Source organism: Hyperolius riggenbachi, chromosome 9 (genome assembly GCF_040937935.1).
Source record: "Hyperolius riggenbachi isolate aHypRig1 chromosome 9, aHypRig1.pri, whole genome shotgun sequence".
NCBI classification, from domain to species: domain Eukaryota; kingdom Metazoa; phylum Chordata; class Amphibia; order Anura; family Hyperoliidae; genus Hyperolius; species Hyperolius riggenbachi.
This window is the reverse complement of record NC_090654.1, coordinates 174,463,250-174,477,771: the sequence shown is the minus strand read 5'-3', so window position 1 is coordinate 174,477,771 and position 14,522 is coordinate 174,463,250. Positions and strand designations below refer to the sequence as shown.

The 14,522-nt window shown below is 41.2% G+C and overlaps 1 protein-coding gene across 3 annotated transcripts in view; it reads left to right on the top strand.

Annotated features, from left to right (window-relative positions):
* The window catches only part of IL17RD (interleukin 17 receptor D), a 148,763-nt gene that overhangs the window by 94,226 nt on the left and 40,015 nt on the right, over positions 1 to 14,522 (top strand). For all 3 annotated transcript variants that reach the window (XM_068251740.1, XM_068251741.1, XM_068251742.1), the window contains exons 2-3: positions 7,735 to 7,792; positions 8,682 to 8,801. In XM_068251740.1, coding sequence (XP_068107841.1) covers positions 7,735 to 7,792; positions 8,682 to 8,801 — 178 coding nt within the window. The remainder of the gene's footprint in view (positions 1 to 7,734; positions 7,793 to 8,681; positions 8,802 to 14,522) is intronic.

Sequence of the window (14,522 nt, the reverse complement as noted above, 5' to 3'; positions counted from 1 at the left end):
CAAAAAACTAAAATGCTAGCTTTTCCCTAATATGACAATTCATCTGAACCACTGGTACACATGCTCACAATTGTATCAAATTGTATTATTTTAAATCAAAATATTCCCCACATTTGACACGATGTTAAAAAAAAAAAAAAAAAAGTTTTTGGAGCAGTTAGAGAAGGTGACCCAGAAGAGCATTTCTGAAAGCTAAACCGGCGATAAACCTGCACATTTATGTAATCTTACCACTTTACCTATGCTCTAATGTTCTAGACAATTGCTCAAGGGCCCAGAGCCTCTCAAGGTCTCCAAGGCTCCTTCCTTTAAAGGACATTACTGGGGGAGTTTCACCCGGGGTTATATTTGGCACTTAATACAGGCTAAGCGCAACGGGGTGTAATCTCACCTGCCCTGCTGGCATGTGCCTCCTTCCATCTTGCTCAAGGTGTCCTTCTGTCTCCATGTCCCCCTGACCTGCTGGCATGTCAGTACATGCAGGGAACGGAGACGAGGCGCTGTTGGGAAGGTACCGGAGACTGGAGCACATCACAGAAGGAAAGAGGAGGAGTGCCCCGGCTGCACATGTGAGACTCTGTCCATTTTGCACTCACATTTTTGGGGACTGGCAAAACAAAAGCACCCTAATATCACTATCTGGGGTTGGAGGGGGCCGTGCTATTGTAATAGTGCTATATTGGGAGGCCAAGGTTAAAGGTCACCTAATGCTGCTATTTGAGAGTTGGTACCAAGGCCAACTAAAAACTGCTATGTTGGGGTGTGAAGAAGTTCATTTTTGCTCAGGACTCCATTTCCCCTTAAACCAGCCCTGTATACCTGGTAGAGTATGATGGCATTATTTAAATGAAAATTTGTTTTAAGTAAAAGGATAGAGGTATGAAATAGCTTTTGCCATCAAAGGTCTTTCAGTTTCTTTGAACTGGCTTGTTATGGTGTCTTTAGGTCCCTGGCTCCTCTGACAAATACAGCAACTATTTGTACTAATGAGGTATTAAAACATCTCACAGCCTGACATTTGTTTTACATGACACAGACAGGATGTGTTTGGCACATGTGGGGTTTCTGTATATAGCTACTGTGAATGATGGAAGAAGCTGTCATTCGAAGATATGTGTCTTAACAAGGAATTGTTTGAGTTCCTGTAGCCATTGGAAAGTTTCTTGCATTTCTTCTTCCAGTATTGCTTAAGGGATTGAGTGGAGGAATCTGATTGGTTGCTGTGGGCGACATAGGCTATTTGGAACACTCCAGTCTCTTAACACATTAATAAAGACAGCCCAGTATTCATAAAATACCTTTACTTATCACCCATCCACTCATTGCCTACTGTTTATTCAGGAATGTAGTTGTAAAATTGCAGTTGGGGATATGAAAAAGCAATTGCTTTCATTTGAGGTTTTCTGCTTTCTCCATAATTTATTGAATACCACCTGATTAGGCAGACTGATACATTTTAAGTTTTTTTTTTTTTGTTTTTTTTGTTTTTTTTTTAATGGATTAGTAACTTGGATCTGATAATTTTTTTTAATAGCCTACTGAACACATAAGTACCCCTGTCTTGGGGAGAAAAAGTTTGAATGAAGCCCATGGTGGGGTAGATTACATCCTCCTGAGTCTCCAGATGCTACTTGTTGTCCTTGGGATTCCCCCTATTCCCTTGTCCTGTAATTATTTGACTGGATCCCTCCATCAAATACTTTTCTGGATTTTTTTGCTCAAGCGTTCCTCAAGTGATTTCCATACCGCATGTGCCCAGGAAAAGTAAGAGCTCATCTACGAGTACTTTCTTTCACTTTGCGTGTGCACTTCAAATCTCACACATTCGCAGGTCAGAACTTCCAGGGGGCAGACGAGATAAGAGGACAGGGAATTCAGATCAGATCAAAAGTACAAAAATCAGCATCTGTATACTCGGGAGGAGGTAATCTAGCCCACCTTGGGCTTCAAGCAGTAATTTTTTTTCCCCAATTCAGGGGTACTTTAATCCTGAATAAAATTGGTTATATATCTGTTTTTGTTGTTTTTTTCAACTTTACTAATCATATGTAGCATAAAGCTAACTATACACGTGTTGACAACAGCCTAGTACATTATCCAATTCATTTCATTTTGCAGCTTTTATGCCTGGTTTTGGTTATTTTAAACTTGAGCTGAACTTATAACTTCCTCTCCGCTCTAAAAGATAAGCAATAGCATAATAGCCTTATGTTACGTATGTGGTGCATGGATGTGGAAACAGCCTACTGATGTCAGATGTCTACAACAGCCTAAAGGTCCATACTCACAACGCAATTTTTTTGGGGACATTGTTGTGTTGAACTATAGTTTTCATGATATTGCGCTACATCGTTTAATGAAAATTTATTAAATGATGTCTAACGATGTGCGACCATCCGCACCAGTCGTTCGTAGTGAACGACTGTCATGATGAATCGCTGTATGAGCGATCGGTCAGATCCCCATAGATTCCCACCACAGTTTCTGCAATCGTACTAATGATCATTTATGCAATTGTTTATTGCTTAACTGCAGACAACAATTGCAGATCAGGCAATATGGATCGAGGAACGATTGTTCATCAGCAGAACTCCCTGATCCTTCTGGACGAGGGTATTTAGCTTAAAGCGGATCCGAGATGAAAAACTAAATATAACAAGTGACTTGTCTATATATCTTATCTAAAGTTTAGATAGTTTACACAGCAAATCTATCTTCAAACAGCTTCAACAGTATATTAATATTTTTTCCTGTGATACAATGGGTGCAGACATGTTTTCTGCTTGTCACTATTACACAATCACACACACAGGCAAGCTTATCTGTATCTAGGCATGCTAATCTGCATATTCTGTGAAAACTCCACTCTTATCTCCTCCAGGCAACTGATCTGTATCTGCACTGCAGCTCTCAGATTGTGAAAACTCTGCCTCTGAAATCTATAGCTAGTAACACTGTTTTCACCTGCCCAGACTGAAATCCCACAATCCCTTGCAAGCGCCAAGGCACTCTGGAGAAGCTGTGGGTGTGGCTTATTTAGTTTATAGGAAATTAGGGTATTAAAACAAAACAAAACAAGTATTTGGCTTGAGGAATGCCCTATAAACTATATGTAAGGAACACAATTATGCAATGAGTAAAAGGTCATCTCGGATCCACTTTAAGTACAGCTTCATGAAGAGCTTCATGTACAGCTTCATGAAGGTTGGGGTTTGTCAAGTACCTCCTGTTTTGAATAGCATCATCTTATCTCATGTACACCTTGGCACATATATATTTCAGGAGTACTACATATACACATGTATAAATGCTTTCATAAAATATTTTATACTTTTAGTTAACTACAAATACTTATTAAGGTTTATTTATACACAATTCAATACAGGATCTTCTCGAAAAAAAAATAGCATATTGTGATAAAGTTCATTATTTTCTGTAATGTACTGATACACATTAGACTTTCATATATTTTAGATTCAAATACACACAACTGAAGTAGTTCAAGCCTTTTATTGTTTTAATATTGATGATTTTGGCATACAGCTCATGAAAACCCAAATTTCCGATCTCAAAAAATTAGCATATTTCATCCGACCAATAAAAGAAAAGTGTTTTTAAAACAATAAAAGTCAACCTTCAAATAATTATGTTCAGTTATGCACTCAATACTTGGTCGGAAATCCTTTTGCAGAAATGACTGCTTCAATGCGGCGTGGCATGGAGGAACTCAGCCTGTGGCACTGCTCAGGTGTTATGGAGGCCCAAGATGCTTCGATAGCGGCCTTAAGCTCATCCAGAGTGTTGGGTCTTGCGTCTCTCAACTTTCTCTTCACAATATCCCACAGATTCTCTATGGGGCTCAGGTCAGGAGAGTTGGCAGGCCAATTGAGCACAGTAATACCATGGTCAGTAAACCATTTACCAGTGGTTTTGGCACTGTGAGCAGGTGCCAGGTCGTGCTGAAAAAATGAAATCTTCATCTCCATAAAGCTTTTAGCAAGTACCACCTTTCACCACTTGCAGTATCATTGATATCAAACTGATGTGACTGCTAACACTGTACAGGTAGTTCCCAACTTACAAACAACCCACAGATAGGAACGGCATGGATTCTGTGTTTCCATGGGAACAAGTAAAAAAAAATTCAAATTGGACTTTTAATTGGACTTGGACTCGGACTTTGAGTTTTTGAGAAAATCGTTTTTAAAAGATCAATGTCATTAAACTTGTATAAACAGGTACAAAGGGCAGATGTGACACAGAGGGGGACACTGGAGGCACAGAGGAAGTGCAGGGGACAGAGATGTCACAATGTTCCGACTTAAGAAAAGATTCAGGTTAAAGGGATACTGTAGGGGGGCCGGGGAAAAATGAGCTGAACTTACCCGGGGCTTCTGATGGTCCCCTGCACACATCCTGTGTTGGCGCAGCCACTCCCCGATGCTCTGGCCCCGCCTCCGGTTCACTTCTGGAATTTCTGACTTTAAAGTCAGAAAACCACTCCGCCTGCGTTGCCGTGTCCTCGATCCCGCTGATGGCACCAGGAGCATACTGCGCAGACACAGACCATACTGGGCTTCTGCTATACACTCCTGGTGACATCGGCGGGAGCGAGGACACGGCAACGCAGGCGCAGTGGTTTTCTGACTTTAAAGTCATAAATTCCAGAAGTGAACTGGAGGCGGGGCCAGAGCATCGGTGAGCGGCTGCGCCAACACAGGATGTCTGCGGGGGACCATTAGAAGCCCCGGGTAAGTTCAGCTCATTTTCCCCCGACCCCCCTACAGTATCCCTTTAAGAACTAATCTACAGTCCCTAGCTGGTTTGTTAAAGAGAATCTGTATTGTTAAAATTGCACAAAAGTAAACATACCAGTGCGTTAGGGGACATCTCCTATTACCCTCTGTCACAATTTCGCCGCTCCTCGCCGCATTAAAAGGGGTTAAAAACAGTTTTAAAAAGTTTTTTTATAAACAAACAAAATGGCCACCAAAACAGGAAGTAGGTTGATGTACTGTATGTCCACACATAGAAAATACATCCATACACAAGCAGACTGTATACACCCTTCCTTTTGAATCTCAAGAGATCAATTGTGTGTTTCTTTCCCCCTGCAGTTCTCATGCACTGAAGTTTCAGACTGCTTGTTTCTTCCTGCAAACAGCTTTGCCCTTGTCTGTAATTCCTCAGTATGTGAAAGCCCAGCCAGCTCAGAGGATAATTTTTCCAACTTGTAAAAGATGAGAGAAGCTGCCCTAATCTAAATAATACACAGGCAGTGTGCATAGAGGGGCCTGGAAGGGGGAGTTCATAGCAGAACCACAACATTGAAGAACTTGGCAGCCTTCCAGACACAGGCCGACAAGTCTGACAGGGGAAAGATACATTGATTTATTACAGAGATGGTGATAGTATAAAGTGCTGCAGTAAGCCAGAACACATTAGAATAGCTTTTGGAACTTGTAGGATGATAAAAAACAGGATGCAATTTTTGTTACGGAGTCTCTTTAACCGTGGACTACCTGTACTGCTTTAGCCTTAGTTTTGTATTGCATAAAGCAGTACAATGCTAGCAGTTCCCCGTTGATTCTCCTCATGCCTCTTAAACAAAAATGTAACACTATGCCAGATCATGATTGATTGATAAACTGTCTGATACAAAGTTTAGTGATTAGGATTGGGTGGATCAATGGTTCACTGGTGGATTAATTAATACATTGAACAAATGTACAGCAACCTTAAAGGTCATCATAATACACTAAAAGTCAGGCTGCGCTAAGAACAAACACATTTAATAAAATTAGATCAATTGATCAATCAATATTGTGCATGCATGCACACAATCTTGAAAATGTAAAAATACAAAAATATATAAGTCCATTTTACATTTTCAAGATTGTGTGCATGCATGCACAATATTGATTGATCAATTGATCTAATTTTATTAAATGTGTTTGTTCTTAGCGCAGCCTGACTTTTAGTGTATTATTCTAACAAGATAGAAGGAAGTGGGGATCCCTTGTCAGACTAGCAGCTTAGTTTCTTTGGCGCAACATTAATCCACTCTTAAAGGTCATCAGTTTGAATATATTTAGAACAGTTTAAGATATGTCCTTGCACTACAAAGAGGTGAAACGATTGTACAATTGACTTTGAGGCACATGACCACAATCTTTGGTCAGTTATTCTGAATGGGATAAGAATTAGAAAGGCCCTCACATTACCCTGAGGCTGGTAAGACCAAATCACTCAGACGAGGGCTTGATTCACAAAGCGGTGTTAACTGTTAGCACGCCTGTGAAAACCCCCTTAGCACGTCTAAACGAGCTTTTCGCGTGTAAAACTTTACGCGCGCACAGCATTGAGCGCAGGGCGCTCCGCGCGAAGTGCCCATTAAAGCCTATGGTACTTAGCGCGCGCATAGGACTTTGCGCGCGGTACTTGGCACACGATCTGATTGAGAAAACCGGTGCTAGCCTACTTAGCACCCTGGTTAGTGCGCCTAAAGACTTTAGACGTGCTAAGTAGGTTAGCACAGCTTTGTGAATCAAGCCCCATGTAGGCACTGTTTTTTGTTTCCTGTTTATTTTATTTTATTTTTTACTCTTTTGAAAAACTTGGCCACTGTGAAAACAAACACCATAGAACTTTATGGAACGGCTTGATTAGGTCCAAAATGAGGGCGATGGTTGTAGTGGTTGAGCAGCTATAAACTGTTTCACCCAGCGCTATTATCAGTGTAGCCTTAGCAAGGGCAGAAGCAAGTCTCCTGGCTGCTGCTTAGCAGGTTAATTAAACCCCAAATATCAGGCTACAGTGATGTGCACAGCAGGTGAATAGAACATGCCCAACTAAGACAAGACAAGACAAATAACATTTATATTGCGCTTTTCTCCTTGCGGACTCAAAGCGCCAGAGCAGAGCAGCAGCCACTAGGGCGCGCTCTATTGGCAGTAGCAGTGTAAGGGAGACTTGCCAAAGGTCTCCTACTGAATTAGTGCTGGCTTACTGAACAGGCAGAGCCGAGATTCGATCCCTGGTCTCCTGTGTCAGAGGCAGAGCCCTTAACCATTACACCATCAGCCGCAGCCGGAAGAATTCTTGTCTTTCCATTTTGGCCAGTTGATGTCCAACTCCAGTCCACAAGGGCCGAAGTCCTCCCACATTTTTGGCACAGCTCAAATTAATTGATTGGACTGAATCAGGAAAGGCATGGTTCATTAAGTAGACCACATATCTCCATTTCTCTATCCATCCCAAACACTGGCATGGATATGGCCCTCAAGGTCTGCAGCTTGACATCCCTTATTGCAGCTGCGCATAGGTTTGGTGTTCATGCGCCTGTGTACACCTGATTATAGTGTATAATATACATAAAAAAGCAAAATGAGTTGTATTAAACAATTACCATATTTGCACTAAATGTGATACATTCTGATCACATAAAAATTAGTTGCTGAAGCAAAATGAATACTCTGAACAACTTTTTTTTTTTTAATTGCTAAACAGTATGTGGTTGTACAGTGCAGTCAGTATTCAGCTTGAATGAGTAGTCTACTGAACGAGTTTGATTAAATGGATTTCTTATTGGTTGCCTTGAGCAACTTCCCACTTGACATTACAGTTTTCTTCGTCTTAACTTCTAGGCCAGTCTGTGCAACATTTACAAGATTTGAAATGTACGAATTGCTAGATTTATTTTGTTTGTTTTTTTTTTTTTCTTTTTATTTCTAGGGAATTTCATCTTTGAATAGAAACAATGGACAGCCCAACATCACATTCAGATATGACAGTAAGTTCATATTTGAAATTGCGTTAAAGTAGTTAAAATGTTTGTGTTTTTCACATACATATAAAATGGTAAAGTGGTACAGGAGTTAATGTGCTCCTGATTTATGGAAGCTGGAAAGCACTGAAAGGCATGTGTGATCCAGCAAACCTGAAATTGATTATTTTGAAAATTGTCTATTAAGTGGGAAGAATTTGGAACCTTCACCTGGGTCACATCAGGTAGTAGGATTGGTACTCTCTGTACCCATGTATTATCTTTTGTCACATGTCAGTTCGGGTACACTTTAGGAAGGTGAAATGTTAGGGCATTGACTCAAACTCGACTGTGTAGTATATAAGATATGTCCATCCCAAATATTGGTCTTTTATTTGCTGGTAGCACTTTAACAAAAATGTAGAAGACTATACATTACTTAAAGAGAACTTGAACTGAAAATAAAAAGTCAAAATAACCATACACAGGTCATACTTACCTCCTGTGTAGTCTACTCCTCAATCTTTCTTCTCTCCTGCGTCCCATTTGTCCACTGTGATCAGTGGAATTCTCCATCCTCCATTTAAAAAATGGCCATTACCCCATAATTCCTGTTCAGCACACTGTTAAACTGTTAAATGAGCCATAGGGAAACATGGACATTACTTTGCGCATTCAGTTTGTAACGGACAGCTGCTGATATATAACTGACAGCAACTGGTATATTTCAGTTCTGACAAAATATTGCCAGAACTGGAAGGGATCACTGTAAGAGGAAAATGTTGAGCTTCTGAGAGGAACTGTGAGGTTAGTATGTAATATTCATTTGCAGCTACGTCATGTGTTTATTTTAAATAATTTTACTCACTTCAGGTTCCCTTTTAAGTATTTATAATTCTCTCTATTTCTCCCTCAGACTGCACAATAAACTCTGGAGGGAAGCACCTTATAGCGGACATGCAGAACATAACAGTAAGTCAGTACACTTGCAATAACCAGGTGGCTGTTACTGTACTGTGGACGGCTAGCGCTACAGGTGAGTTATTGTGGAATGAAGGTGAATATGAATAGCTACCTGATGGCAAAAAAGGTTCATCTTTAAACCTTTTTCTTTGTATTGCTACTGCTTGCTAATGATTCTCTTCTGTGATGCAAAGCTGGATTTCAGGGGCAAAAGATGCCAAAACACACAGCATCCTGATATCCTGAAGAAGGTTAGTGTCAGATCACAGGAGAGGGTAATCAATGAGTAGTGGCACTGCAAAGGGACAGAAAGTACAAACCTTTCTCCCCACGGTTAATTCTCATAGTGTGTCCAGTTTCCTACTTTTAAAAAAATCCATATAAAATGTCATTCTAAAATTTAACCACAGTACGTGTGAATTTGTGTGGAGTAAGGGGATATTGCATTTTGTAATTTTAAACTCTCAGACCCATATGCAATTAGCTTTTCTCTCCTAGGAGTTATCTCCTAGGAGATAATATTCCTCTTCTCTTTAAAATAACTTATCAACATTTTACAATTGAAAAAGTAGCCAAATGCTGGTGAAAAGTACTAATACATTTATTGTATTGAGTATTGTCTTTCTTGCTGGTGGGTTAAAAGGCATTTTATGATGACAAGTTGTCAAAATATCGCCTATGAGAATACAAAGGAGGAAACATTAATTGCATATGGGCCTCAGCCTGGAAGGGGAGGGCTTGTGGCAGCCTGTAAATAGACACAGTGGGAGGATAAGTGAAAGCTTGGGCCACATTCCCTCCCTGTAGAGAAAAGCTGAGAAAGTAGATATATGGGCCACACCTCCTTCTGTGGGCGGTGGTTTGGACCTCTGGCGATACTACAAAAATCTTGCACTATGCTCACCACTACGTGATGCCAAGAATGTAAAATCCACCATTAGGAGTTAGCTTTGAGCCTACCATTTAATTGTTACAGAGGGTGTTGTTACAGAGTGTCTTATAACCCCCCCCCCCCCCCCCCCCATCTATAAGGTTGGCTTTAACCACCCTGGCGGTATGATTCCTTCCTGAGTTTAGGGTCTAAAAGCAGTAAAAAAAAACATTTGTGTGCTTTTAGACCCTAAAAGCAAGAAAAATACCGCGAGAGAGCCTGGAGCAGCCTCTACACTTTGAAAGAAGGTAAACACTGCTCAACACACTTCCCTATCCTCCGGGAACAGGACCATGGAAAGCCACACCACACGGTCAATATTAAGAAAGGGAAGATCCGCTCGACCAGTAGAATAAAAGTCCAATCTTTATTGGTAGAAAAACATGCTGGACATAGCAAAGATAGCTCACGTGTATCGGAGCCTCACAATCGCTCATTAGTTTGAGCTATGACTAAGGAGCGATTGTGAGGCTCCGATACGCATGAGCTATCTTTGCTATGTCCAGCATGTTTTTCTACCAATAAAGATTGGACTTTTATTTTACTGGTCGAGCGGATCTTCCCTTTCTTAATACAGCCCCTACACTTACCTCCAAGGGATCCAGCGCTGCAGTTTTCCCTCTGTCCTCCTCGTGGCACTGTGACCCTATAGTAAGATTGCCAGCTGTTGTCATGACAACAGTCGGCGATCTCACCAGGGGGATGCAGAGCCTCCGTGGACAGGAAGAGGAATGGCCGCCAGTGCCCGCCACCTTGTGCGCAATGCTCTGCATGGACCTCCCGGCGGCTACCATGAGTGTAGCTCTGGGTTACCGCTCTGAGCCGTGTTTTTCCACCCCGAGTGCAGCTTGTGTTTACCGCTAAGGAGGTTAAAGGACACCCGATGTGAGAGGGATATGGAGGCTGCCATATTTATCTCCTTGTAAACAATACCAGGTGCCTGGCAGCCTGCTGATTTATTTATTTATTTTTGTTGTTGTTATGCATCAGACACTCTAAAGGAAGCATGCAACAATTCCAGTCATACTTCAAACATCCGATCTGTATGCTTGTTCAGGGTCTGTGTCCAAATGTATTGGAGGATCAGCAAGACAACCAGGCAATTTGCAATGTTTAAAAATAATAAATAAGGAAGCCTCCGAATCCCTCTCCCTTCAGGTGTCCTTTACCGCTACACTACAGTCAAACATCTAGCCTATCCTGTGAGACACACAGTTCAGGCACACAGGACAGTCAAGCTTGGTTCCTACTACAGCAGAAATCTGACATTTTTATTTCTGTTTAATGATACATTTATAGTGAACTGATCCTACTTTATAAATAGGAGCCATTTACATTTGTTAGTCTGCAACGCATCCTTTGGATCCATTATGTTAAGCCAGGGGTGTCAAACTCAAATACAAAGTGGGCTGAATTTGAGCTCTGGGACCAAGTCGTGGGGCCACTAGACATACAGTTCCCTGGTGTCTAGTAACCTCATTCCCTCTCATATGCAATTCCCTAGTATCTAGTGCTCCCCCCCCCCCAATATGGCTTCCCTGGTGATCTAGGGTTTACCCTCCAATATGGCTTCTATGGTGGTCTAGAGTGGGCCAAACATAATGCAAAGTGGGAAAACCACCTCAGGGCAAAAGCTGATGGCTCTGAGGGCCAGATTTTGGCCACAGGCCGGAGTTTGACGTATGTTTTAAGCCGAAGACACTCTTGTGCTGTCCGCGATTTTTTCCTGAGAGCGGATGAGTTTCCCATATAGCCTATGAGCATTTTCCTTGGGCACCAACCGGACCACAAATGGACCACTGGAGCGGACACTACACTGTCCACTCCTGCTGGCCATTGGAGTCTTGTGCTGCGTAATACGTTGGCGCTTTATAAATACTAAATACAATAAAACATAAATAAGTGGGAACCTCACATGGAGAAAAAACAAAGAGATGTGTGCTCTATCCAGGTTCACCTGATGATATACTGGCTGCCTAATTGTCTAGTAACTAAGTAAAATAGCATAGCATTTGCAAATAACATTTGCTTGCTGGAATATGCATGGTCTAAAACTAACTCACCGCATTCCCTGCAGGAGTTGAGAAATCAATTGCATCTCGACAGGGGCGCCTGTAGACATCCTATGCCCCCAGGAAATGGTGGGCAGCGGCGACACACAACGAGCATTCACTGCCCAGGAGTGCCGCTGCTGCCCCCCCCCCCCCCCCAACCAGCACGCAGAGAGACGCAGACAGCATCTCCAGGCCTAGCTGGAGCCTATGGGAACCTCACCCCTCTGCATAATCAACTCGTATGCCCCCTCCTCACCCTGTTCTTTACCGGCCTCTCTCCTGCTGATTGGACAGTGTTTAGCAGCATGTTGATGAGCCTTTATCCGTTTTTGTTCTCCTGTAAGAAAGGTCCCACTGTTAGCACCAAGAGCACATTAATAACATTTACCAGAGATGAGGTTAGCACCGCTATCCATCCTGACAACTACAATTTACATAAATGCAGGCATTACCCCACTAACTATCATATTACTAGCATTGGCAATCTTGCTCCATAGCCCTAGGTTGACAGCACAGTGCAGACAAATGTGATTTGCTGACAGCCGTTGCCCTCCCTCCACCAGCACAAATGCTGTTGTGAGGGGAATGTACAGAATTAAGACAAAGACCTAATTACATAGTTGCATTTAAAAACTACTCTTTACCATTCTCTATTAATTGCAAAACTGGGCTGAGAAGTGTGTATTTGGCTTAGCGTTAGCTTGAAGTTCAATTCAGGTGACCAGAGATTACTTTCTTTTTCTGTTATTAGATATTCCTCCCTAGCAAACTGCAAGGAAAAATATCCTGGAAAGTTTCCCATATGTGAAAAATACTATAATATACTTAAACCCTTTACATTTTGTTCATATTGCTGCACTGCAGATTTACAATGACATGAATACAGACAGTGCTAATAATTTCACTTTTATTAAAACATAAGATTTTTTTTTTCTATATGTATTGTTTTAAACTCAGGGTCCTCCAATGGGAGGAAAGAAGACATCATGTTACATGCATAAAACATATGTTTCATAATGTTTTACATGAAGTTTCCGTTTATTGTATAAAATTATAAGCTCTGGTGGGTACTAATGGGGGTCTGTTAAACGTCTATGAAATATCAAGGCTCGGAAAGGAAAAGTCATTTAATATTTTTGGTTTATGGATCTCAGAAAGTGAGATGTGGTTTCTGGGTTACAATTATTAAACCATATAAAGTTGAACGTCTACCTTGCAAAAAGCAAGCTGCCATCCTTCTGGTTAACTTGCAGGAGAGATTGTTGACTTTGTTTAATATTTTAAGAAACTGTGATATTACTAGGGTCTAAGTCGAGAAATATCACCTGCAAAAAAGTGATCCATTTTTATTGTGATTTAGTTTATATCACAGGAGTGTTGCACAGATTGAAAGAGGATCTGTTCATCAATCCAAGTGAGCTTGTAATTTTCCCACGCATATTAAGCTAAACTCAGATTAGTGACATGAAGGATTCTTGTTAACTATAGCTGGAATTTTCATAGCAAAGAAGTTAGCCATCCCCTAGAACAAAGACTACCGGATACCTGATAAGAATTTACTGCTGAAGATCAAGCTGCCCATAGCGGTATTCTAGAGATGATTGGAAAATCCAGTTAATATGCAAAGGAACCGGAAATTGCAGAGGCTGAACTGGAACTTTGTAAAAGCTAACTAGATTTAGGAGTTGCCGATAACTGGCAGCTTCATTAATTAGCAAAACGGCAAATTTATCCATCATCCGCTCACAAATCTGATTAGCCACTGCAAGGCTTCAGTTTAGGCCCTTCAATTTTAGGCTCTGGTGAAACCGTTTGTGTTTTAGGCATTACCTGTACAAAGAGGTCTTGAAGCCACATTTTATCAGACAATACATACTGATGGCAAGTTGTTTACAAAAAAAACCCTGACGGTAATAAATGAGTCAGCACATTTGTTTTCCTGGGTGGTAATTTCTCAGCAGTAAAGCTGGCCATGCGTGCATCAATTTAGCATCAGGTTCAATCACTAGGATCGAATCTGCCTGTTATCTGTGGTGCAACAAGCTGTATCAGTTGTAATTTCAAGTGATTTGCAGCAAAAAAATGTATTCATTACAATTAAAAAATTACAATTATTGGAAATTTAGGTCGCCTGGGTGCAGTGCTAGATTGATGGCCCATAGTGTTGCACTGTATTAATTTCATGGTAAAATATATGTGCAGTGTATGGGGGGAATGTAACCCTCTCTGAGATTCAGATCAAAGAGGGATTGCTCTGCTTGCCACATCGGGCAGAAATCTAGGCATGTATGACCACGATACCACAACCCCCCGCCCCTTGTTCCCCCAAGCTATCGGGCAAGAAAAGTCCTACAAGAGTAGCCTGAATTTTTCAGATAAAGCATCACGCCATCCTTCAGCCATTATAACCATAGATGCCTTTAGCTAGAGACCTATCCAGACCAAGTGATTGCTGTTGCTACCTTTTATGTTAAGATGAAACCTTCTAATTTTAATTTTTAGTTTAACTTTTTAATTTTCTGTGACGCATGAATGTTAAATTGATATGTTAATGTAGTTAGCACCTAATCATTATGCTGAGCTGCAGCTGCTGGAAACTGAGGCACCACTGGCAAGGAATGCCCTACAGAAATAAAACTTTACTGGGGAATTTTTGATCATTTTACCACCTTAAATAACTTAAAAGCTAATTGGGAGGCAGGCTGGTAAAACTATCAATATTCCCATCTGAGCTGTGATCAGAGAGGTATGAACCATTTCCCATGTCGGGCATCGAAGTCCAGTTGAAAATATGGCAGTTCTAATGGTC